The sequence below is a fragment of the Arachis stenosperma genome, chromosome 8 (assembly GCF_014773155.1).
Source record: "Arachis stenosperma cultivar V10309 chromosome 8, arast.V10309.gnm1.PFL2, whole genome shotgun sequence".
NCBI classification, from domain to species: Eukaryota; Viridiplantae; Streptophyta; class Magnoliopsida; order Fabales; family Fabaceae; genus Arachis; species Arachis stenosperma.
The window spans coordinates 12,571,442-12,597,909 of NC_080384.1; the positions used below are offsets into that span (position 1 = coordinate 12,571,442).

At 31.7% G+C, this 26,468-nt stretch overlaps 2 protein-coding genes across 2 annotated transcripts; both read right to left on the reverse strand.

The window, feature by feature from the left end:
- Nucleotides 1–10,683: 10,683 nt before the first annotated feature.
- LOC130945407 (beta-galactosidase 16-like) lies at nt 10,684–18,883 on the reverse strand. The gene is made up of 18 exons (XM_057874126.1): nt 18,707–18,883; nt 16,822–16,917; nt 16,264–16,376; nt 16,025–16,091; nt 15,584–15,676; nt 15,336–15,479; nt 14,981–15,075; nt 14,740–14,845; nt 14,579–14,663; nt 14,201–14,319; nt 13,835–13,996; nt 13,414–13,601; nt 13,226–13,317; nt 12,845–12,951; nt 12,648–12,740; nt 12,460–12,564; nt 12,066–12,211; nt 10,684–10,943 (listed from the first exon to the last, which is right to left on the reverse strand). The coding sequence occupies exons 1-18, from the start codon at nt 18,881–18,883 to the stop codon at nt 10,832–10,834; spliced, it is 2,100 nt and encodes a 699-aa protein (XP_057730109.1). The 3' UTR covers nt 10,684–10,831.
- Nucleotides 18,884–22,121: 3,238 nt separating this feature from the next.
- On the reverse strand, nt 22,122–22,361 carry LOC130945079 (uncharacterized). Its single transcript, XM_057873746.1, has one exon. The coding sequence runs from the start codon at nt 22,353–22,355 to the stop codon at nt 22,122–22,124; it is 234 nt and encodes a 77-aa protein (XP_057729729.1). The 5' UTR covers nt 22,356–22,361.
- Nucleotides 22,362–26,468: the final 4,107 nt, after the last annotated feature.

The window sequence follows — 26,468 nt, forward strand, 5'->3', positions numbered from 1 at the left end:
TTTTTAGGACGTAGTCCACTTTTTATGGCATGTAGATATACCTCGGGGTGGAGGTCTGGAATAGTCATCACAACTTTGGTGAAGCGAGTAATATAGTCTTTTAGACTTTCATGCTGCCCTTACTTAATGGTATTCAAATAGTCGGAATCGTGGAGATAGATTGAAGACGTAGCGAACTGATCTTCGAATTGCTTGGCGAGCTCCTGAAAGTGCGAAATGGAATCTGCAGGCAAAGAAGAAAATCAATCAAGTGCAGGACAATCTAAAAAGGTAGGGAAACAACCGCATAAAATAGGATCAAAGGCACCGTTAACGATCATCATATATTATAATTTCTTGATGTATTTTTTCGGATATCCCATGCCATCGTAGGGAGTCAGGGTGAGTGGCAAGGTGAAGTTTTTGGGCAATCTAAAATTCATAACATTGGCCATAAAGGGGCCTACAACATTGTCCAGCTCGCCCTCGTCATCATTGCGCGGGTTTTCTTCTGGATGATGGGTTTCAGAAATATGTGTTGGGTCAGAGTTGTCCTCTTCATCCTCTTGTCATTCAGTGTGACCGTTATTATGCTCAATCCGAGCATTGGTTAGCTCGGCTATTTAGTTTTTCATTTGCTGATTTTCTTCCGCCATGCGCTGATTGGCCTGTTGCAGCTCGGTCACCATTCAAAGAAGTTCAGAAGGTGAGGGAGGAGGTTGGTTAGCCATGGTCAAGAAAGGAAATTCTGGGCCCAATAGGAAAAAGGATTGTTATCTCGTGACCCCACGGTGGGCGCCAATTATTCTTGCCTGGTTCTGCCGATGTATAGCTCGTCCTCCGAGGAATGTTTGTAAGCTCTTTTGTCAAGATGAGGTATACGTTGGAAATGAAAAAAAGGGGGTAAATACCTACAAAAGGCACTCCAACGCTCAAGTAAGTAAGTGAGTAATAAGTTCTTTCTTCAAAAAGTGTTATATCTCATAAACTTCTTACCATTCCCTTTAAGAGGTGAGGAATGACCATTGTGATTCCAAGTAATTGTATTTTGGTTGGGGAGTAAAACCATACCTGATGTTTTGGTGCGGTTTTTAATGGCTGATCTGTAATGTTTGTGGCCGAGTTATAGCTTTCATGTCCAAGTTATACCTTTATAACCGATGTATAACGGTCATATCATAGCCCCCAAGCTTCACCTGGTAGTATTTTTTATGAAACAGGTTGAGCTTTTCAGGAATGAGTTATAACTCGGTGTTTCGATGATGGTAAGGAGCCCCCAGATCAACATGTTTTATTAAAAAAGGGGTTGTCAATAAATGTGATTGTTTTAATTTTTTCAAAAGAAAATGAAGTGTCTTGTCATTAAAAGCTATTGGTGATTTTCAATGTGGCTTTATTACCGTTGGTTGTTGTTTGTAAACAACGGTTGAGATTTCTTTGGAACTGAAAAGAGAAAGTGGGTTTATTAAATATTTTGGGAACTTGTAAGTCTTAATTAAGGCTTTTTGGGTTTTATTGAAAACGTGGATTTGAAGAGCCAATGATGAGTAAAAGAGGTTAGCTTTCTTTTCATTTGCGTTTAACTTGCTGTTTCGCCATCTTTCTTTTTGCTTTGGGTAACAATGGGGGATAAGAAGGGAAATGGTGTTTCCGAAATTGAGGATGATGATTCATATGACTAGGTTAATGAGGATGTTAAAATTCATGGCTCATTGTTTATTGATAAGGGGAGTGTAGGCGAAATTGATGTGTCTAAGATAGTGAAGGTTGGGTGTCGTGTAGAGTTACTTCCATGCACGAGGGTTGAACGAGTGTTTCATAGAAAAAGATATTTTGAATATTTTTATATGTATAGGTAGGTAAGAGTTGCGTGTGAAGTTCTCCTTTACAGGCTTCAAGTGTGATGTTTTGAAGCAGCTTAATTGTGCTCCATCTCAACTCTATCCGAATGGATGGGCTTTCCTTAGAAGCTTTAAGATTTTGATAGAATTTTTGGAGATTAACCATCTCTGAAACTGTTTTTCTCTCTTTTTCAAGCTAAGACGGTTTGGAAAAGAGTGTGGGTGAACTTGAACAGTTTTCCTGGGTTTGGGGTTTTTAAGCTCTATAAGTCTTCGTTTAAAGACTTTAAAGAGCTATTTTTGAAAGTGAAAGTTGTTGATGAGGATTTTCTTTTTTATTTGGACGAGCACTTAGGTGAGAAAATTCCTTTGTATTGGTGTTCTCAACCACAATAGTTATTAGATCTGGAGTATATTTCTCCTCAAGATGAGTGCATAATAGCATATCTCATTGAATTTGTTGACAGAGGGGATCTGATATTTGTTTTTGAGTTGCTTCCCTGGGAAGAAGATAAGGCATCGATGATTAACTATATTGGTGAGAATGTGATTATTTGCTGTTTTCGCTTGTAGATTTGGTCTTTTGTTTGACGTTTAGTGGTTTTATTTGCAGGTGGTAAGTATCTTGGTGTTTCTGCCTCAAACTTGAGGGCTCAGTTGAAGACGAAGAATTTGGATAAGGAAAGGTCGTATTCGAATCCAGAAAAGGTTGACGCGAGGGGGGGAGGGTTGATCGACCAGCCGCGTGAAGAAAAACTACTCTGGTTAACCTCAGTGATGATGTTATTAAGAAGGACGGGGGAATTCCTTTGGAGGAACTCTCGGCTTTTTTTATGAATCAGGAGAAACTACATGGATTCGCCGAGGACGATGATGGTTCTTCTGTTTGGGATAAAAAATTCCCTTTCATGGTGGTAGCTAATGAAGTTCTGCAGTCTCCTTTTGACTGAGCTCTTGTTGAGGAGGTCGGGGATGTTGCTGTCGACCAGTATTTGTAGGTATAGAGGATTTATTTTGTTGTTTTGTTTTTGAAAAACTGATCAGTTTTTTGATATAAAGCTTTGTTTGTAGGTTATGAGTTTGTGGTTGGCTAGTATTGGGCGTACCCGAGAAGTTCAACATAAGAAGCTTTTGGACAAGAGTGGAGAATTGTTCAGTTTGAAGGAGTAGCTTGACTTGAAAGAGATAGTGATAGAGGATTTGAGGAAGAAATTGGCCACTAAAGAGGAGGATCTGAAGTCGAAGAAGAGCGGACATAATAAAGACGTAGAGACACTAAGGAAGAAGGACGAGGTCGCCAGTTGATGGTTGGAGTTTGTTGTTGCTTAACTTCATCTTCTGAAATGTAGAATAAAACAGGACATCGACACTGCTTCTGGGGTCTAGTAGCACCTTCCGAACTATTAGATCTCCCATTTGAAGGGAGATAACAACTGGGTCGTCTAAATTAAGCTCGGTTGAGTTAAAATCGAATGGTTGGAAAATCATTTCTGGTAAGTTCGGTACTGCTTGATGATCACTAGGTGTGCTTTCCACTGCGAGCATGGCTCCGTATGCGAGCAGAGCTTGTTTGTCCGCCTACAGTGAAGCCTCCAGAGATGTAGTTGATCACTCCGCACGGTTGATTAGGCTGAGCTATATGAGCTTTGTCTTTGTCCCGAGAAGATTGACCTACAGAAGATAAGTCAAAGTTATGGGTGTTTCGCTTTTGAATGTAGCCTACAATGTATTTATCCAAATATCCCTGCCGAGCTAAGCATTCGAGCAAATCTTTGGCTATGACACACTCGTCAGATGTATGTCCGTGCTTCTGGTGGAAAGTACAGTACTTGGTTTTGTCATCTTTTTTTGTATCTTGGTAGATTTCGGCCTTCCGAGGAGGTTTAATTAATTTTGAGTTCAATATTTTCTTGATGATGTCCTCCCGTTTAGTGTTGAACTGTGTATATGAATCATACCGCGGCACTAATCGAGAAGGCCTCTTATTGTCTTGACCTTTGTCATCTTCTATATTGGTTGAATTTCTGTTAGATTTTCTTGTTCGTCTTAATTCCTCAATTTCCATTTGGCCTTTAGCCTTCTCTTGAAACTCGGCCAAGGTTTTTATTTTGGCAACTGTGATCGTTTCTTGGAATTTTCTGGGACATAGTTCGCTTTTTATGGCATGTAAATGTACCTTGGGGTGGAGGTCTGGAATAGTCATTGCAACTTTGGTGAAATGAGTAATATAGTCTTTCAGACTTTCATGTTGTCCTTGCTTAATAGTGTTCAAATAGTTGGAATCGTGGAGATAGATTGAAGACGTAGTGAACTAATCTTTGAATTGCTTGGCAAGCTCCTGAAAGTGCGAAATGGAATCTGCATGCAAAGAAGAAAACCAATTAAGTGTAGGACCATCCAGAAAGGTAGGGAAACAACGACATAAAATAGGATCAGAGGCACCGTTAACAATCATCATAGATCGAAATTTCTTGATGTGATTTTTTGGATCTTTCATACCATCGTAGGGAGTCAGGGTGAGTGGCAAGGTGAAGTTTTTTGGGCAGTCTGAAATTCATAACATTGGCCGTAAAGGGGCCTAAAGCATTGTCTAGCTCATCCTCATCATCATTGTGCCATAAAAAGTCCTCATCCTACATGCGTTGGATCAGAGTTGTCCTCTTTATCCTCTTGTCGTTCAGTGTGACCGTCATTATGCTCAATCTGAGCATTGGTTAGCTCGGCTATTTAGTTTGCCATTTGCTGATTTTCTTCCGTCATGCGCCAATTGGCCTGTTGCAGCTCGATCACCATTCGAAGAAGTTCAGAGGGTGAGGGAGGAGGTTGGTCAACTATGGTCAAAAAGGGAATTATGGGGCCAATAGAAAAAAAGGTTGTTATCTCGTGGCCCCACGGTGGGCGCCAATTGTTCTTGCCTGGTTCTGCCGATGTATAGCTCGTCCTCCGATGAACGTTTGTAAGCTCTTTTGTAAAGTTGAGGTATACGTTGAAAATGACAAAAACAAGGGGGTGTGTACCTGCAAAAGGCACTCTGACGCTCAAGTGAGTAATAAGTTCTTTCTTCAAAAAATGTTATATCTCATAAACTTCTTACCATTCCCTTTTATTAAGAGGTGAGGAATGACTGTTGTGATTCCGAGTAATTGTATTTTGATTAGGAAGTAAAACCATATATGACGTTTTGGTGCGGTTTTTAATGGCCGATCTGTAATGTTTGTGGCCGAGTTATAGCTCTATAACTGATGTATAATTGTCATATCAGTAGACAAGGGTTTATTTATATATATTGCAAACAACAATTATAATTTGTCACATACATAAATTATTGTAGCCTTTCTATTGCCAATAGGTATAATATTTTAATCATCACGGACACTTCGTTGAGTTGTCATATTTGTGTGTCGAACATATTTCAAACATGACACTCGTTCGACACGCGTGTCTATTGTGTCCAACCATGTCTTAACAAAAAATAAAAAATTTCTCCAACATGCTTAGACATATCTAAATACCAGCACATATTAGTGTGACCGGTTTTATTCTTAACATGTATTTTTGAAATAAATTTGGAAATAGTATATGTTATTATTTATTAAAACAAAAAATATTTTAAATACTTTATGTAATTGAAATAAGACATTAAAAATAATTAAAAAATTAATTTATGTTTTATGTCCTGTGTCTTATAAATTTTAAAAATCATGTGTCAGTGTATTCTGTATCGTGTCATGTCTCGTGTCCATATCAATATTCCATAACACATGGTTTATACAATTTTAGTATTTACCTTCCCATCAAGTCAAATTATGTAAAAATTCAACCCTTGGTGACATCAATCCTTTCCATATAGCTTTAATGAAGCAGTAACTAGTTATGTCTTCGGGAAGAGTTTCTTCCTACAATACTTGTACAAACGAATTAGTAGAGTACATGTCTTTCTTTTATCAAATTTTCATGCAACTTGATCCATTCTGTTATTAATTTGACTTGTTGTAAAATCTTATGAAGCTGGTTAACTAGTTCCAACTCCTATGGAAATAGTTCTCACTTTTATTAAAAATTTCATATTCACCATAATTCATCCCAAAATAATTCATTCATAACTAGTAAAAAATTTCTTAATTTGACTTCATTTATATAACTTCTTTATATTTTTATTTTTTATCTCACTCTCTTATCATCACTTAACTTATCAGATTATATCCCTAACTATTAGGATGTAACATATCATAAGTTAAGTCTCAAAGTGGTCTCTGAAATTACACTCGATACTTAAAGTAGTCCCTAAAGTTAATAGTTACCCATTTTTTTCCTTGAAGTTGCATTCCAGGACTCCACATTCCGTCCATCTGGCGCTATCGGAAAGCTGATGTGGATTCCTCTGTAACACGCTGGACATGTAACGACTAACTAATGTGGATTAGTAAACTTTTTTGGTGCAATTTAGTCCTTAAATTAAAATTAAAAATCCTAATCTCCAAATTTAAAAATCACTCTCTGCACTACCCCTCTCTTCTCTCCTCTTCTCTTTTCTTTACTAGGAGGTTGTTCAATAAGGTTCCAAAAGAGGTGAAAAATGCGTGACATGGATTGTGATGGTTGATGGGTATACTAGGAATGGGGATATGGAAGTTGACAGGAAGATCTTTGAACATATGCCAATAAGAAACTATTTTGTGTGGTCATCTATGATTTGTGGTTATTGCAAGAAGGGCAGTGTTGAGGAGGCTAGGGTGATTTTCGAATGCATTCCATAATGCAAGGTGGAGATTTGGAATTTAATGACTGCTGGGCATGTCCAGAATGAATTTGGTGAAAAAGCGCTGCATCGTTTTGAGAAAATGAAGGGTGAAGAATTTTGACAGATTGGAGGAATAAAAAATAAAGCCTGATTCAAATAAGATTTGGTCGTATCTTACTAACGAAGTTCATATTTTTGGTAGAGGGTTAGAACTTTATCACAGCCTATGAATATAACTGAGTAATTTGAACTTATGGAGTTTAGCCCATGGTTGGTAATAAAATATTTTTACATTGTGATCAATTGAGACATAAGTTTTTTTCACGACACACTTATAATGAAATCAAATCATGTACAGCATTCAACAAGTCTAACAAGTAACTTCTTCATTGTTGTTTGTTCAGGGGCTTGGTTGGTTACAGAAGTGTGTTCAATAGTGGCATTTGTGGAACCAGATTCATGCATTGAGTTTTTCTTTGTAAGCATTCTCCATATGTTTGATTATCTTGCTAACTCTTTTATACCCCTTTTTTTTGTTTTTGAGAATTTATATGCTTATCATGCAGCCTAGTTTAGTATCTGGCTTATTTATGTTTGTATCATTGTTATGTTGCAGCATATGAAAACTTTTAAGAACCTCTTGGCAATGTTAGAAAAGGAGTATTGGTAAGTTTGTCTACTGCTGTCCTACTTCTACATTTCATGAGGGTAGTATGACCCCAATTTTTAACATTACATTTATCATGTATCTTTTACCTTTTGTATAGGTCTCAATGGATTTTGGTACAATCACAGCTCATGTATTAATGAGCTTAGAAGCACGTGGGACTCTTTTTGTAACTCTTGGAATGGAGGTTAGAAGAGAAGAGAAGAGAATAGAAGAGAGAAGGTACTGTAAATAGTGATTTTTGAATTTGGGGATTAGGGTTTTTAATTTTGATATAGGGACCAAATTGTACCAAAAAAGTTTACTAATCCACATCAGCTAGCCATTATGTGTCTAGCGTGTCATAGAGGAGTCCAAATCAGCTTTCCGGTGGCACCAAATAGATGGAATGTGCCTGAAAGACGATTCTGGGTCCCGGAGTGCAATTTTAGGGACAAAAATGGGTAATTATTAACTTTAGGGACTACTTTGAGCCTAAAATGTAACTTTAGGGACTACTTTAAGACTTAATTAAATATATTATATATTAATGAGACCTTTTATAATTTGGTTTTGAGGCCTGCTATACATACAAGCCTTTTTGGCTTACAAGCTATACAAGTTGCTCCAAGTCCAAGAAAAAAACACGCGGTCCTTCAACAACACGTTCACTCTTCGTCTTCTTCCTCAATCAAAACGCAAACCATCAAGAAAAAAAATACGCGCCCCTTCTGCAACACGTTCACTCTTCCTCTTCTTCCTCAATCAAAACACAAACCATCAAGATTCAAGGGACATTCAAAACAAACTACTACGATTCTGTAGAAACATTCCAACTTCTCGCGAAGAGTAGAAGAAATCAAGAAAAAAAGATACAAATCTCCATAAAAAATCACCAAAATAAAGAAGAAACATTATTATTTAAGGTACTGTTTTACTGTTCTTCTAGGTTTTTTTTTTCTAAATTGTCTCTGTCATGTGCCTCATCCTTAACTAACAAAACATGAAAAGATTTCAAGAAGAAATATACTGTCTCCCCCTGTTTTGGGTGTATTTCTTAAATTTTTTGGGTATATTTCTGTAATCTTTTGGGTGTATTTCTGTAACCATTTGGGTGTATTTCTGTAATCTTTTCTGTAACTGTTTGGGTGTATTTCTGTAACCGTTTGGGTGTATTTCTGTAATCGTTTGGGTGCATTTATGTAATCATTTAGGTGTATTTCTGAAGTTCCATTATCTTCAAAACGATTTCAAAGCTTGATTTCAGAAACCATGAAAATCGAAAAAAACGAAGCAAAGAGAGAACGCATGAAAGAGATCCAACAAATTTGGCAAGAAACTCGAAAAAAGAAATAAAATCTTTTAAAAAATGGAAGTTATATATTTGTGCGTCAATTGATTTGAATTGATTTAAAATTCTGTTAAAAAGACACGTAACAAACAGCGCGTTTAATGGGTGGGTTTCGTTCAGACTTGTAAAACTTGTAAATACCAAACACTTGTATATAGAGATTAATCCTTTGGTTTTTATATATACTATTGCATTAAAGACTTATCATAATAATATATTTTGAATGTCATTAATGTTAATTAATTTTTACTTGTAACCACTAATTTATTTTTTTTATATTGTTTCACTACATCTACCTAATATTGTAGAGATTGGAGTAATCTAAATTTTAATTATTATTAATTTTAATTAATTTTTTTGTAATCACTAATTTATTGTCTCACTTACATAATATTTGTTTCGTATTTTTCAAAGTGGAATAATAATTTATTCTGATTTTTTAATATAAATGTTTTCAAATTTTATCATAAATGGATTTAAAAAATATCAAATACTTAAATTAATTTATTCAATTGACAAATTTACTTATAACATCCATAAGTTCACACACATAACATCCATAATTTCATATTAATTTTTCAAATTTTTATCATAATTGGATTTAAAAAATATCAAATATTTAAATTAATTTATTCAATTGACAAATTTACCTATAACATCCATAAATTCATACATATAATATCCATAATTTCATATTAATAACATCCATAATTTCATACTCATAACATTCATAATTTCATACATATGATGTCTATAATTAATAAATTTTTATAATTAATATTACCAAATTTCAGACTATGTATCTTATTGTATTTTTTAAATTATTATTTCATATGTGCACTAATAAATCATAATTTAATTATTTTAATATTTTTATTTAATATTTATATGTATGCTTATTTATTGATTTTAATATAATGAGTTAATAATTATTTTTAAAAATTTATTTCTTAATTTTTCTTTATATTTCAATTATTATTTTCTAATAGTCTATATGTAAAATATAAGTTGTATAGTAGAAATTATTAAAATTTTCTAATTTAAAATCCATAATAATTTTATATGTATAACATCTATAATTTTAAACACATAATATCTATAATTAATGAATTTGTGTTAATTTATTATTTTATTTTGTAGGTTAAAAACTAATAATTTTGGATGTTTTTAATAAATAGAGACCTATCAAATATAAGCTATTTTTATTTTTTATAAAATGTGTTGAGGTGATTTGAACTTTTTTTAGGATTAAAAATATCAAAATTTAAAATTTTTATTTGAAAAATTTATAGAATTATGAATGTAATAATAATGAAATTTTGAGATTTAATTCATATTAAATTTAGAATTGACTTTTAGTGTAATTAAATGAGAAAAGATAGTTATAGAAAGTAATTAATTGTGTCAATTAAATTCAGAGAGTGATTCACATTCTCTTATAGGTGTAAATATTATTGATCATGTATTTTTATTTATTGTCTATAATATTTTGGTTATTTAGCATTACTCTTATTAAAATTAAAAAATCTAATATAATCTCATTCATTAATTAATATTTAAATTTAATTTTTACATTCATGTCTATTATAATATTTTTAAATTTTAAAAGTTATTTTATCAAATATACTTATTATTATTTGTACTTATTAAAAGTCATTTTAATTTATTTATGAAACATAGATGTTATAATTTTTAAAAAATTCTTTTTTAAAAATTAATTTTTATAAATTATTTTTTAAAAGTAAAAATTTTACCAAACGAAGTTTAAGCGGTAGTAAAACTTTTTTCATTGTTGCTTGGTATGGGATAAGTAATAGGAACTATTATGTTTTCTTCAGCACATATATTGTGCTTCAAATAGTGCTACAAGTAAGACCATGCTTCATGTATCGTAAATTGCTATTCTTGAATTCTGATATTCTCTCATGACTACTTACTAATTGTATTATTTTAATCATTATCAAGTACTAAATACATTTTAATCTTATGTGTAAAACCTTAGCTTTTTTTTATAGCTCTCATTTATGCTAAACTATTTAAGAATTTCAAGTGTTTCAGCTTGCAAGAGAATGGTTGCATTTTCACATAATCAAATTTGTGGGATAAATATCTAAATTTGGGCCACGCAAATGTATATATATTATATATAATTATATCTATATCCGTATTTGCACTCTCCCTGAAGTAGGACATCCTATGATATCTGCTGTTTCCTATATAATAACTATGATTAAAGGAAGACCATTCCTCTTTTTCTCATGCTGTGTGATCTTTCACTTATATATAACTGTGTCTAGACTAATTTCCAGTGGGTTCCCAGTTTCTTCTTCAAATAGAACTAGTAGATTCCCAGTAGATTTTAGGAGGGATCGTGGTATATGATACCTGAATGAAAAAAGTTAGTAAATACAAGCTTAACATCCAATAAATGGGCTAATTATGTTATATAATTTTACAAATACCTTTATAAATAGTGGATCAAGCTCCTTAAAATGAGAAAGGCTTGGTTTAGTAAAGTTTTAAAAATACAAAATTTTTATTTTATATTTGATAAATCAAAAGTACTATATGCTTGTGTTTATAGTTTTAAAAGATAGGAGAAGCACATAAAGTAAAACTTTTTAAAGATAGTTTATGCTTATTAAAATTAAAAAATCTAATATAATTTTATCCATTAATTAATATTCAAATTTAATTCATACATTACTGTTTATTATAGTATTTTTTAATTTTAAAAGTTATTTTACCAAACACACTTGTTGTTGCTTGTATTTATTGAAAATTATCTTCAATTTAACTTACCAAACATAGATGATACAACTTTTAAAAAATTATCTTTTAAAAGCTAGCTTTTATAAATTACTATTGAAAAGTAAAAATAGAGAAAATACTCAATTTAGTCCCTGAAATTACACTCAAGCTTCAATTTAGTCTTTGAAGTTTTTATTGCCTTAATTTAGTCCCTAAAGTTTTCAATTGACTCTGTCACGGAAACTATCCGCAGGGACTAATGTGATTAAAATTTGAAAAATTTAAGGACTAAATTGAGCCAATTAAAATTTTAATAACTAAATTGAGCCTCAAATGTAACATTAAAGACTAAAATGAGTATTTTCTCGTAAAAACTTTACCAAATTAACGTGAAGGGAGCGGCTAATCCCCTTAAATTAAAATAATGGGATTCACACGTGATAAAAATTACAAATTCAACTATGATTAACTTATTACTTTATCAGTTTACAATTTTCCCGACTTTTGAATATCTTTCTCCATAAATTGAGATGGAGAGCGGAAAGTTAAATACTAGACAGTAGACAGAGGGCACTTATAGAAAAATCTACATGTTTGATGAATTGAGATGGTGTCATCTTTTGTGCTTTGAATAAATAAAACAATTATGTTCTATTGTAATCCCTCCTTTTATATATATGCATTTATGTAACAAGTAATATTGGAATATAGGAACATGAGGAGGGAAAAATAAAGAAGTGTGGCATAGCAGCTTACCATGTTTGTGAAGGATCCCCGTTTTCTGTGTGAAAAGATAACCAATATCGACCAATACCTTGGCCATTAACCCAAGCTAATCCCTTTCCCATAGAACCAAGGTTAAGCACTACAGGATCTTTGCCTGCTGGTGCATCAAATGTAGTCTGCACCAGGGAAAAAATAAAATTAGTTATGTTATGTTATGCTATGTGCACTCATTTTACATTAGACAATGTGCAAACTCATTCATCATCTACTGATAGATCGGTTTCAGTAGATGATAAATGAGTCTGTACTATGTCTTATGTAAAATAAGTGGAATATTTATAGCTTAATGCCGAGCAGTTATGCTCTTTGGAAGTTGAGTAAAAATTTAGCGAACCCTTTAGTTTAAAAAATTATTAAACTATACCTGGTACCATGTCAGTGGTTTCACAGAACTTTGAAAATTTTCCCACTGAACTTTACTTGATCCAATATCTGTATAAATTTGCAGTTTCTCTCCTTGCAGGCCAACCTTCATTGAAAATACTTAACATTAGCATGCACCATGTGGAGAAATTTAACTCAACATCTTTATAGTAGCATATGGATAATCACCTGATATCCCCATGCTTGATTAGTGAAATCTCTGCCTTGAACTTTTACTGAACGCAAACCAGCAACCTTGCTCTCTAGATATGCTCCTGAAGCCTTCATGCAGAAATGAATGCACATTTTCATGTCAATCAAACATCTTTCTTGGTTGATGATGATGAATGTATAGAACAGAAGTATGAAAAAGTTAAGACAGTTACAGGCATTCCAACAGTTGCACTTAGTAAGGAGACGTTCATCCCATTTGTCAGATTTACTTTGCATTCTGTGACGAAAGATCTACTGTCAAGTGTCCCATGTCCAGAGCCTAGAGATGATTACATAGATTACAAAAGGTTAGTCTCATAAAATCGCTTGTACTAGCAGCTGACAATGACAATTGATGACGATAGGGGCATTTTAGTCTTTGTATTTGGGTCTAGTGGTTAGTTCACTAGTATGCTTAAGCAAGTCTCGGGGGTTCGAATCCCGCCTTGTATATGTATCAACCCATTGGCCAACGACAAACTTTTAAATAGAGTTCCGATCCACGGTGAATTAGTCAATAAAAGAAACAATAACATTCGCTGTTTAGAGCTTACCTACTAAAACTCCATTGATGAATGCATGCAAAACATGCCCTTGACTTAATACTCTAAGCAAGGATTGAACAATAGGAGCTTTGTCATTAAACCTACACAAACAAGGAGTGAACAAACATCTTAGTAGAGAACATTGTAGACATGTTTAATTGCAAGCATTTATCACTTACTATTATGTTGCTATTTACCTAAAAGTGTACCACAAGTAATCAGATGTATCTTTCACTGTGCTGATTTGGTCTAATAGTTTATTTGCTCTTAATTTTGTATCATCAAAGTTAGGGATGGCTTCTGTATATACTTTCCATCTTTCAGCTGTATTGAACTTTAACTGTGGTATCATTGCTCTCACTCTGGCATTGTTTTGTGTGCTTACCTTCAAAAGCAACATAGAAAGAATGAGAAATTTCTCTCACTTCATTGAATTAATGCAAAGAACAATGGTCAAAGGTAAGATAGAAATGAACTAGTAGAAGCACTTTCTTAAAATAACTGGAATTGATACTTCTTTTGTTCTCTTTCATCAGTCAGTTTTATTTGTCATTCTCACAGTGACAAATAAAAAGAGATCACATGGATTAGTTCATTGTTGAGCACTATTTTCTTTACCTTGCCTGAATTGAAGGTTACTTTCTTGCAATCTGGTAGAATGCTGATTGATCTTGGGGGCAATACATATGGAATGTTCTGAAATTTGACTGTGGATTCCTTTCCACCACTATTTTCCAGGAAGGAAGCACATTCCTTTGAGCTCCTTCTGAAAACATAAGCCTGAAAAGGAAGGGTATAATAAATGATTTTGTTTGAAAGATTCAAGCTTTCAAAGGTATGTCATGCATTCTTTTTGTTCCATGTTATTTATATTCAAAGATATTGATTCAATGATGTAGCAAAATGTGACAGTGATAGATAAAAAATAACCAAGAGAGTAGAAGTCTAAAATATACACAGGAATTGTAGTATTAAATTCCCTACTTGTTGCTGGGAACCCAAAGTGATTATGCTTTGAGTTCCATTTAGTAAAGTGTCTGAACATGACTTGATTGCAGCATGTAGCTCCTTTAGATGACCCCACTTTGGTTGCCTAACCAATCCTGCATAACATAGTAGGCATGGAAGTTAACCGATTTTCTCTTTTATTTGTCTTATGCTATTTTTTTTATTTTTGAATTCACCAAGAATCGAACTCTAGACCTTTCGGACATAGAGCTCTGATACTATATTATGAAATCAGTCATTCCAAAAGTTTAAGCTGATAGGAGAAGACAACATTAATAGTTATATCTCTAACAATAGCTTTCGTCGACATGACAAAGCTTAACTTGCCATTGGTGAAAAGAGTTTTGCACTTACCATATTCATCCAATGGAGCTTCATCATAATAAGCCGTTATTATATAAGCAGATGCCGTTCTGTCAAAATTGGTTCCTCCATGGTACTGCATGAAATTCATACATGTTGCTTGAGTAAACAAAAATTTGCAGCAAAGGTATTAGTGGTAACAAGTGGGATACCATGTAGTAATTGACATAGCTTCCTTTCTTAGCAATGAACAGAGCAACATTATATGCAATGTCTTCTGCTGATCTTAGATATGGCTTTTCTCCAAAGGCTTGATAACTTCAAATTTCGATATGAAATTAATAGCATTAATCTAGTTAGAGACTTGGATAGTATCAAATTTACTTCCATAAAAAAAATAAAAACAAAAATGATATGTGAATTACAATGAAGAATTCAGCAAGAGAAACATACAAACTAGTCCAATTCTCTGTCCATATAGAAGGCTTGTTAGGAGAGTTTGGACCCTTAAATGTTGTCCCACACTTCATGCCATTGCAAGCATTTATCTGCGGATAAATGTACTTAATTAATAAATGTTTATAATAATCCCAAAAAAAAAGGAAACTCTTGTGCCTATAGCATTTGTGTCGAATTTGTTTTAAAAAATTAACTGGTTTTTATGTGAAGTTCATAGTTAAATGCTGTTAGATGATAATTTAGTTAAACTTGTCAAATTATCTAATAATTCTCAAATATTAGCTTCATATAAAAACAAGTGGATGCGAATTTTTACCAAATTAAATAGTCTTTTAAATAGAGTACTAACCATTGGATCAGGGGCATCATCTTGTTTGCACATAACCCAAGGCACCCCAGTATTGAGTCCAACGGCCATTTGAGCAGCCCAACGAATATAGGAGCTTCCTTGCTCATGAAAAGCCTTTTCAACATTCCCATATTCATTTTCAATCTACAATTATATCAACAATTTGGATTAACAATAGTATAATACTACTAAAGTATGTGTTTATAATTAGCAAGAAGTTGTTGTAGTTGACTTAGAATGATTTGAACCTGAGAAAGTATTATAGGCCCTCCTTGAGAAGCATAAAGATTGGCTGATTTCATCAGGTTGACTATTTTGGCAGCGAACCTTTGCATGTGAAACTGTCATTCCCAATTTAAATACTTATTATGAATGTCAGAGTAGTGCTTCTATTACTATAACAAAAATGTTCTATGCATTAAGTCAACAGTCAACACCAATATGAAGTTTAAATAAAAAAGTTATTATCAGTTAAATATTGAAGATATAAACCACCACTCGTATAACGGTAAAAACTCAATTACAGTTGACTTTATATGAAATTGATAACAAAAATTGTTAAATGATTTAATATATTTGACTAAATTTTTATTATCTAACAACTCTCCATTATTAACTTTACATGAAATTAATTGCACCTAAATTTTTACCATTATAATTCATAAAAACTAAAGAACTATATATAATACCTTATATTGATTGTTATCAGTTCTAAAAGTAATACCCGGAATGTCATGTAACCACAATGGTAGACCCCTGCAGCCACAAAATCAGAAGTAATTAAGCAATTTCTTTAATATGCTTAATTATTACAAGTACTTATTATTATGATTATTATTTTGCTAAGAGTTCATTAGATCCAGTTAATATATATTTTAAAAAAATATAATTTGTTGGTAAGTAATATTAGCTTGAAAAGGGGTCTAACCCATAAGTCCATTCACTCTCAATGTAGGGTCCAATTCGAAGGGTTACATATAAGCCTTGTGCTTGAATTTCCTTAATGAATCTCACTAAGTCACGTCTTCCACTAAAGTTGTACTGCAAATTCAAGTGCCAAAACAAAGTCATAAAATAAAATAAATAATTAATGGTTTAATTACTTTATGAGTTCTTATAGTTTCATTGAATTTTCAATTAAATTTCTATATCACATTAGATTTTGTAACTAAGTTCCTACCGTGACAAAAACGTTAAAATTAATAAAATATTCTGTTAAACTATATAGAATATTCAGTCAAGTGTTAGACATATTTGTTTTATTTAATAGAATATTCTATTAATTCTAACACTTTTATCACAGTAGAGATTTAATTACAAAATCTGATATAGTATAGAAAATCAATCGAAAAGAAAAAATATATAAAGACCTAATTGAAAATTTAATAAAACTATAAGAACCGAAAGAATAATTATACCATAATTAATTCTATATGTAAATATAATGAACACTAGTTTAGTTATTAGTTATAGCCTTATAGGTTACCTGTCCTTGTTGAGGCTCATGAAGGTTCCAAAAGACGTAAGTTTGTATGACATCTAACCCTCCTTCTTTAGCTTTTGTGATTAAATCAGGCCACATCTATTAAAATTGACAACAAATTAACAATTTTTGTGTGCTCTTGCACAACATCCAATCAATTTTTTTTCTAAAAAAGAATATAAAGAACTATCTTTTAGTTTGTTTAATTAGGCAATTTTTTATTGTAATTTTTTTTAACTTTCATTTTTAGAGAATTTTAATATTTAAAATTTAGAATTTAAAATTTAAGAGTTTAGAATTTAAAATTAAAAAATTGATTGATATTGTCAAAAAAATCTGAACATAATCAAAATTGGTACAAAGTATGAAAGACATTTGTCTGAATTGTCTCCTTTTTAGTTGTAATGATTAAAACATGATTAGTGATATGAGCTGTATTGATACATGTATTTTATCGCAAACACATGGATTTCATTGGACGTTTCTAGTTAAAAAATTAATTAATATCAATAATAATTTGAATAACTAAACACATTTAAAGATATCCATATTCAGTTTAAGTTCTTCTATTTATTTTAAAATATTATCACTTTGATTAACTTGATTTATTTTAAAAAAATAAATCAGTGTATATAAGAGTACGATTGATATTTAAAGACATTAATTAGTTTTTTTTATACCAAATTAGTCGATAATTATTTTGAAATAAATAGAGTAAAAAGAATGAAAAATTAATTAAATATATTTTAATTAAAATAGTTATTTAAAAGCTAGGTTCTCACCCAACCAAAAATAAGTAAATATAAATATAAATAAAAAAGAGGAACATGATATCAAGCTCTTGTCTAGTATGTCACTTTTATTTGAACAAGCAATTGTTAACAATATAAGCTTGACTCAAACATTAAAATGGCTGGAGATATAAATGTAAACATGTAGAAAATAACTCACAATTAATAACTCACATCATAGTGGTCAACTAAATTAAAAATGATAATTAATGATAAGGAGTAGAAAATATCTAAAATTATTTTATGTAACATAATAATTATAATTTTATAGACATAATAATATTCGTAATTATATATTAATTATATCTAAAATTATGTAATTATTTTAGCGATATCTAATAAATATTAAATAAAATAATTTTAGACTATTTAAATTATTTTTTTATTATCTTTTAAATATTATTGAATTAAAAAAATAAAGCTTAATAGTGTGGATCAAAGATCAAAGTTCAGAATAATTTTATGGAGATCAACCTCTTTCTCATGGGCCACCAACCCCATGTGAAAACTATGCACATAATATACAACAGATGCCACTATATATATTATTGTAGTTAAGAAATTAAGTATTTACATACATAAATGTCTTATACTAGTAGATATATATACTAAACTTATAATAAGTGATATAATGTTCTATTACAATCTCAAATAGCCTAAAGATAAATGTATAATCTTAGTTTATTTGATGTATCATACTAGTTGAAAATATATGATCAATAATCATACTCTATATAAGTATTTCGCAACTCAATTTTTCTTTCTTAGAGTAAAATCAAATCTATTAAATTAATAAATTTTAATAATACGATGATAACATAGAAGAATAATAATTATTAATGTATTAGAATCTCACATTATTTAGACAAGATCGAACATATTAATAAGGCTTGCAAGAACAAAATGTAAATCAATGCTTTCTTTGAAAAACACACAGCAATACAAAATGAAAACTTATTTAAACGTATAAATATCATTTGTCTATGTATATAAAGTTATAAACATAATGTAAATACGTATTCAAAAGAATTGAGTCTACATTATTGCTAATGAAAAATAATCTAAATAACAAAAAGAATGAAGGTATGTGTAGGTACCTCAGGAGTGCTGCGAGGATAGTGAATAGAACCGGAGAATAAGATTCTATGTTGGCCATCAATGATTAAGGATCTGCCATCATAGGTGACGGTGGCGAGGACGGTGACAAACGCTGCCGCCGTTAGAAGGAGGAGAAGAGAGGAGAAGAAGAAGCACGACGATGGGTTCAACATCATGCTGAGTGTTATGTATTGTATGAGAGTCAAAGAGTATACAAAATATTCGGAGAGAGACTCTCTATATATCACTCTTATATTATCAACACTTGTTCTATGTTACTTGTTCTTCATCCATGCCTAGATTTACGTATCCATTTCTTTATTATTTCTTTCTGTATTTCATTTTCTTAATTAAATAGAGTTCAGATTCGCGATAGAATTATCGAATTGGAGGATACTGTGAGATGTGAACAATAAAAAAATATTTTACTACTATATATATACATAGATAATAAGGTTACGTTACTATGTTATATAGATCTTAATGAAAAAGATTCATGAATTTAATTGCTGCTTAGAGGACATTTAATTTTTGGATCCAAATTTTAATCCTTTTGTTTTGAAAGTGAACCTTTTTTTCTCCTTTTAAAAAGAAAACCTCAATAATCACGCGATTAACATTCAAAATTGAAATTAATGCTGATCAATCATTTATTCAATATTCAACTATAAATGCATTATTCCTTTTGAAACTTAAATGATTTCGAAAATCAGATATCTATCTCATGTGTATATGAAAATAATGAGTAATCAAAATTGTAAAATATATATTAAAAAAATTAAATTATACATGTATAAAACATATATTAAAAAATTGATATATTTATTGGTTTGATCTTTTTTTATAAAGTAATACTAAACATTTAAGGTTTTTTATGAACTAAATAAGATTTAAAATGATGTTAATTATGGACGCTTTATTCTGTCTCCACTTATGAAAGGCCAAGCTGATACAATAGACATTGCGATGCGAAGAGTTTTGCTTGGAGAAATAGAGGGAACATGTATCACACGTGCAAAATCTGAGAAAATACCACATTTTTCCTTGGTTAACAATAGTTGTACTTTTACCAATAGCCGGGGGTTCCTTAATATTCTTATTTCCTCATCGAGGAAATAAGGTAATTAAGTGGTATACAATTTGCATATGTTTAATCGATCTGCTGATAACAGCCTAACAGAAACTCTGTTAGAGCCATTTCTGTACATTTGATGTACTCTACGGATAGAGGAATACATAGAGTTGAACATAGTAAAATAAGAAATTAAAAGATTTCGTTGAAATTGTTCGTTTGGAAATTTCCGGAAAAGCTAATCATAGGTTCTTCTCCCCATCGGAACAATAGGGCCGTTATGCTCATTAATCATAACTAATTTTTATTATATTAAACCAATTTAGTTAGACTTAATTAATAAAAAGACTTAGACGTGTAGTATTATTTTTTTTATATCTCTTATTTAGCTTTTTCATTGAAATATCAATATTTTGAAAATTATTTATCAAATTATCACTCTTTCGAGAATCGAGACATTATCCGATTGTCCTTTTGTTTTTTGGGTTAAGGTGACAACTGATTTTTTTTTTAAATTGGGAACAACTTGACTACTATTAGGCGAAATTATTTTTTATTATATACTAGTATATACACCTACTATGTGATGTATAAAAAATATCTATTCAATTTATATTTTTATTAGTATTTTTTAAGTTTATATTTTTTACTAATTTATTTAATTTATATAAAAATCATTAAAAATCTTAATTCATCCTTCTAGTTATTTTCCTAATTTATAAATAAATAATTTTTTATTTTTTATCTTTTTAATATTTTATGAAAATAACATATATATTTAAATTCTTATTCATTTAAGTATTAAGATGATAAATTAGGCATCCTAATCATTACTCATATTTTATTATTCTATACTATATTTTTTTATAAATATTTTTTAATAATTACTAAAAAAATACAAACTCATAGTTACGTTATATTACATATTCATATGTGATTAATAAAAATTGACGTGTTATAATGCAAATAATATGCAATGGTGTAATTATAGATAAAATGGCTAAAATAGAGATATTGTAAATTAAATCAGATAAACACCTATATTATTATTCTCTTAAATGGACAAATCTAAATAAATTAATTCGAAATCACTATTACATTTTTCTTACAACCCTATTTATTATTCAAAATCTCAATTTTCATAATTTAATTTCCATTATATCTTGACTAGGTTCTCATATATCACAACTAAAAAATGATTTAATACAGACAGATTTAGTCTTTATTACAGATGGGTTTTTGGTTATCGATGAAATTACCGACGGATTTTGTCTCTCTGTAAAAGTCCCGTCGAAAATTATTTACCGACGGATTTTTTTCCGTCGAAAAATTACCGATGGATTTTTACTAGTTACCGACGGATTTTTTCTCTGTAAATTCTCTATCCATTTTTCGAAGGCGACGAACTTTTCGACAGATTTTTCATCTGTAATTACAGACGGATTTTTAGACAGATTTTTCATCTGTAATTACAGACAGATTTTCAGACGGATTTTTAGACAGATTTTCCGTCTGTAATTTGAACTTTGGAAAATCATCTCATACTCTGATTACAGACAGAAAATCCATCTGTAAATCCGTCAGTAAGGTAAAATAATTTTTTTTTATTTTTCTAATTACAAAATAAGCTTGTTTTCATACAAAATAAATATAAATTTAATACAAATTTCTTATCTAATTTGTATTCGAATATTTATAATATTTCAAAAAATAAATAAATTTATCGTATTATCAAACTAAAAGAAAAGTACTATAAACAAGCAAGTCAATATAATTCAAAACATAAACAAAATGTATTGATCATCAACTATAATAATAAGTAACAACCATACATCAAAGTGTGTTGATACATCAACTATAATTCAAAACATAAACTCAATGTATTGTTCAACTATACTAAGTTATGCAAATAACAAGACCATATAAAAAATTCCTCATGTTTGAAATTTCAGGACTAAAATCTACTAAAACATCAAGTCATTATCTTTGTCTCATTACATCTCTGTTTATAGCTTCTATTTTTGTTTTGACACCATGTGCAATCTTTCCAACTTCATCAATATCCTTCTCCATCCTCTTCTTGATAGCTGAAAATGATGTTGCATTTCCGTCAGTGATCATAGAGCATTAAGTTTCAGTCACGCATAATGTCCTAATGAAAAAAACAATATATTTAAAAATTATTGATTTGATGCAATATGAACAAGCACAATCAAGTTTTATTCCACTGTGTAGAGCATTGATATAGAATAGACAGTAGATATCGCATAAGCTTAATCCATTTTAAAGATTTACCATATAAAGATCTTATTATCTTAAAGATTTACCATATAAAGATCTTATTATCCAGAAATAAATTTCAAAATGATGCAGATGGAGTTGAGAAGTATGAGAGGAACTCTTAGGTACTGAGTTGCGTAAATAAGACCTATGAGCTGGCCTTTGAAAGATTTTGTCCTGCCACTTGAAAAATCAGATAAGCCCCATCCTCTAGGTGCCAGAAATCGGTCCTCATTTAGTATCGCTAGTGCATTTGCAAGAAGCAGGAACCCCTCAAGTAATGTCCACAAACCCATTTCCCTGCACTGCAAAGAAATCATAAGAAACTTAGAAATAACTTCAAATCATTTGCACTAGCTCTTTCATGTGTGGCTTAACTATTGCCACAAGTGTGAAATGATAAATGACTTAGACAACTTCTATCATACAAAGCTTTCTTGCAGAGGCTAGTATTGACCACCCCTCAAGTTCCTTCACATAAACTGTCTCAGTATAAGGGTCCTAGTAAGTTCCGAAAGACAAGGGATCCATATTATTCTTAAATTAGACCAAAACTATCGAAACACAAATAGAACAAACAATTGATAATAAATCATTAAGGATGTGAAAGTCAGAAGAACAATGAGTAGTTGATGCTTCAGCTTGACAAATCATTGAAAAACTATGCTCTAGCAACTAAAAATGAAGACCACGCCATTGTAAAGCATTGATTCTATTTCTACAGCATATAACTACTCTGACATTAGCAGTTCTTTCAATTGCATTGTCTCTATTAACCTAAAATGGCAATTAATGCAACTGATATATATACATGGACAAAAAGGAACCATAATTCATCATAACAAAGGAAATCAACTAAAACACGATAATCAACTAAAATATGTTAAGTCATGTAGATCAGAGTTCACACATAACACAACACAGCAAAAGGAACACCGATCAAATAACACAAAGATAAAGCTAAAGGCTATAAGCTACAAGCTCCATTAGAGATCTGCTAACAAATGCAACGAACAAAAGTGAATGTGACATCGGAAATCTCTTGAAATAACCTTTTAGGAACAACTGCCTCCTCCTTTAAGTTTTCCAAGGATTCTTGAACCTTCTTATTCCGAACTAGATATTTAGAAGAATCAGAATCATCCAAATTTGATAGAGATGTCACAGACCCTTCCAATTGATCAGCATCAACTGCAGACTGGTGATGAAGCAGTAGCCTCAAATTGTAAATATCTCAGATTCATTATGATCAAATATTTATGTAGCTTATTACCAACACAAATGGCAATAATATATATTTTAGTTCTCCTGTATAATTTCCCCTTAGGAATTACAAAGCACCAATATATATAATCAAGGAAACCATCAGGCAACTACCAATTAAGAACCATAGAACTATGAAAGCGTTGTGATTATAAAGTACAAGACTCATTAGAACAAAAATGAAGTGTTAAAAAAATGAAAGAAGGACACCATCAAAACATTTCAAATTTCTAGACAGATTTCTGGACTTAAACAACTTCGTTTACCATCATATACAAATAAAATCAAGTGATGAGTAACATAATGAAAAATGAGTAGCAATTCAATTAAGTAGGGCCCTTCTGAGGCAGTGGGGTGGTACTGAAAAAAAATCTTTCAAGTGACAACACAGCAATGAATCTTTGGCTCAACATGAACAAGATAAAGCTAAAAATATACAAACCTGAAAAATGACAATAGCTGCTTAAACGCATCTTCTAGTTTAGAGATATCTTCAGCAATCAAATTATTTTCATTGAATACAATGGAATCACTAACTGTAAAGTCCATTCTACTGCCAAAAAACTCAATGATGCTTTTCAGTCTCCCACTTCCTTCATGCTTGCTTTGCAAGTCTTGATGCCCTTTATGTATTTCTGCCTCTGCCTGCATATATATTGGTCCCTTCATAAGAGAACTTTCTCAAAAGTCAGTCATATATATATATATATATATATATATAATATATATATATATATATATATATATATATATATATATATTATTTTGGTCCCTTCCTGTATTTTAACTTGTCAATTTAAAAAGGATCATAAAAGAAATGTGTATAAGAAACATATATATTTATCAAATCCTACAAAACAGAAGTCCCTTAGCTTTCTTCTAGTTAAATTAGTTTTTAAGTTCAGTGGCTATGAACATTATTCCACTGCTCGTCTTCAAAAGCTCAGCTAAACAAAATCATTTTGCCCTGCCATTCATCCACTCATGTTTGTCATTGTTAAAGGTTTAATTTGTCAGAACTTGCAAACTTAAAGCTTTGTGAGCTTCAATTTGAGGGACATGATATCAAATTCAGCTGTGGCTTTTAATTAAATTGATTGTTCACTTGAAGATAAATGGCAGAAGAATATAGAAACTTACTTGGCTACCCTTCTGCACAAGGCTGGCAATATCTTCCAAGATTGGCTTAGCAAGGCACTCTAATTCGGTGGATTCCTCAATAGAATCAAGTTTCCTCTCCTTTTCATCATTCAGCTACAGTGGTAGAGTGCCACACACATCTGATTCTAGAGGCATAGAATCCAAGTCAGAAGCCGAACCAGTTGTGCTTTCAGTTCTAGCTAAGGGCAGCTTCCTAACAGCACTAAGTATCCTTGTGACTTTGAGCAAGGTCTCTTTGGTATCTCTTGAAGTTTGAGCCAGCACATGAACCTAAAGAAACATTCTAGAGACACCGCCAATTTGGCAAGTTCATCTTGGTACTGAAATTCATGTCCTTCCCAAACTTGTTTCATGAATTAAAGGGAAAATCATACTAGTCTAGAAACAATAACAGGGCCAGAGCTTATATGACAGAGCTTAATTGAAGATGGTGATAGGATAATTTTGACTAACCAAAAATGCAGTCTCATTATACGACCTTAGAACAGTAACCACAGCCAAATCAACGATCATTAACGACTCCAGGAGCCTCCAATTTTCCAGATTCAGGCCAAATCAAATGCAGAATTTTCACTACTCAGCAACAATTTAGCAAAGCTAGCAGCAAAAAATTCAATAATCACATCTCCAATTTTGGAATTCAGATTCAGAATATAAAATTGCAAAATTAGAGTCTACAACAGCAAAAGCTTCAGAATCAGCAAGGAATCCAAAACTTACAGAAGAAGTTCACATCAAAGGAGAAGAAAGAGACTCATCAGATTTCAATTTTACATTTTAACCTCAACAACAAACAAAATCAACAGAGCTGGCAGATCGAGCAATAATTCAGCATTCATCTTTGTCTATTTATGCAGAAAACGAAGAAGAAGCAACAGATTTGGTTGAAGAAGAAGAATTAGTTTTCAATTTTGAATTTCAACCAGTATAATCAAGAGCAATTTCAGTTCGAGCAGGATTCCAAAATTCAATTCCAAAAACTGCAATCAAAATTACCTCTCATTCCAGAACACACAAGAGAAGAACACCTAGATCTATATTTGGCGCATTTGAAGGAAACGGCTCGGGCCGAGCTGAGGAGGAAGTTGCCATCCAGGGCGGTGGAGTAGCAGCGGAGGGGTTGAATCGCCGTCGGCAAAGTTGGAGGGAGATGACACCGTGCATGAAGGAGGCGGATGGGCCCAGAGCGGTGAGAACGACGACGACGCGACTACCTCTGCGACCACCAGAGGCAGAGATCTTCCCTGAAGGATCAGTGCAGTGATTCCTGAACCGGTGGATGAGGATAACCAGCAAATGGCCGTTGCTGAGGTCAGTGATGAGATTGTGTGACGCAAGCGGCGGCGGCAGCGGTGAAAGAAGCTCGTGGACGGTGAGAGAGCATGGACGGAGAGAGCGTGGACGGAGAGAGGAAGAAGTTCTTCACTTGTGTGGAGGGTGAATGGAGCTCGAGAGACTAGGGTGTAAGTTAGGGTTAGCTCCATGTTTTCGATGGCAAAATTTTAAATTACAGGCAGATTTTTCTGTCTATAATAATTTACTAAAGGACAGCGTTTTGTTTATTTAATTATAGACGGATTTTTCATCTGTAATCATTTTCTATGAAAAAAATTAATTTTACCGACAGAATTATCGATGGATTTTGTTTTCTGTCTGTAATTTATGCTAATTCATTTTTTTTTGTTTTTCAACAAAAAAAATCCCTCTGAAATTCCATCTGTATTTCCGTGGGATAAAATCCGTCGGAAATATCTGTCTGTAATAACTAATTTTCTAGTTGTGTGTGTGTGTGTGTGTGTATATTATATATATATATATATATATATATATATATATATATATATATATATATATATATCATGCTATACATCCATGTAATTTTGTATTCTAGTTCATCTAAGTTGGTCTAACACTAAAAAAATCCAATACCATTAAATAAAATGTGAAATAATACACGCGACCAACACATGTGAAACCGCTCTTAC

Bases quoted from the DNA above. Each gene is read 5' to 3' on its own strand.
- LOC130945407 (XM_057874126.1), bottom strand. From the start codon at position 18,883: ATGATGTTGAACCCATCGTCGTGCTTCTTCTTCTCCTCTCTTCTCCTC. The intron at 16,918-18,706 runs GTACCTACACAT...CAATTTTAATAG, and splicing joins ATCCTCGCAGCACTCCTGAG to ATGTGGCCTGATTTAATCAC. The intron at 12,212-12,459 runs GTATAGTTTAAT...TCCCTGGTGCAG, and splicing joins AACCACTGACATGGTACCAG to ACTACATTTGATGCACCAGC.
- LOC130945079 (XM_057873746.1), bottom strand. From the start codon at position 22,355: ATGGGTTTGTGGACATTACTTGAGGGGTTCCTGCTTCTTGCAAATGCA.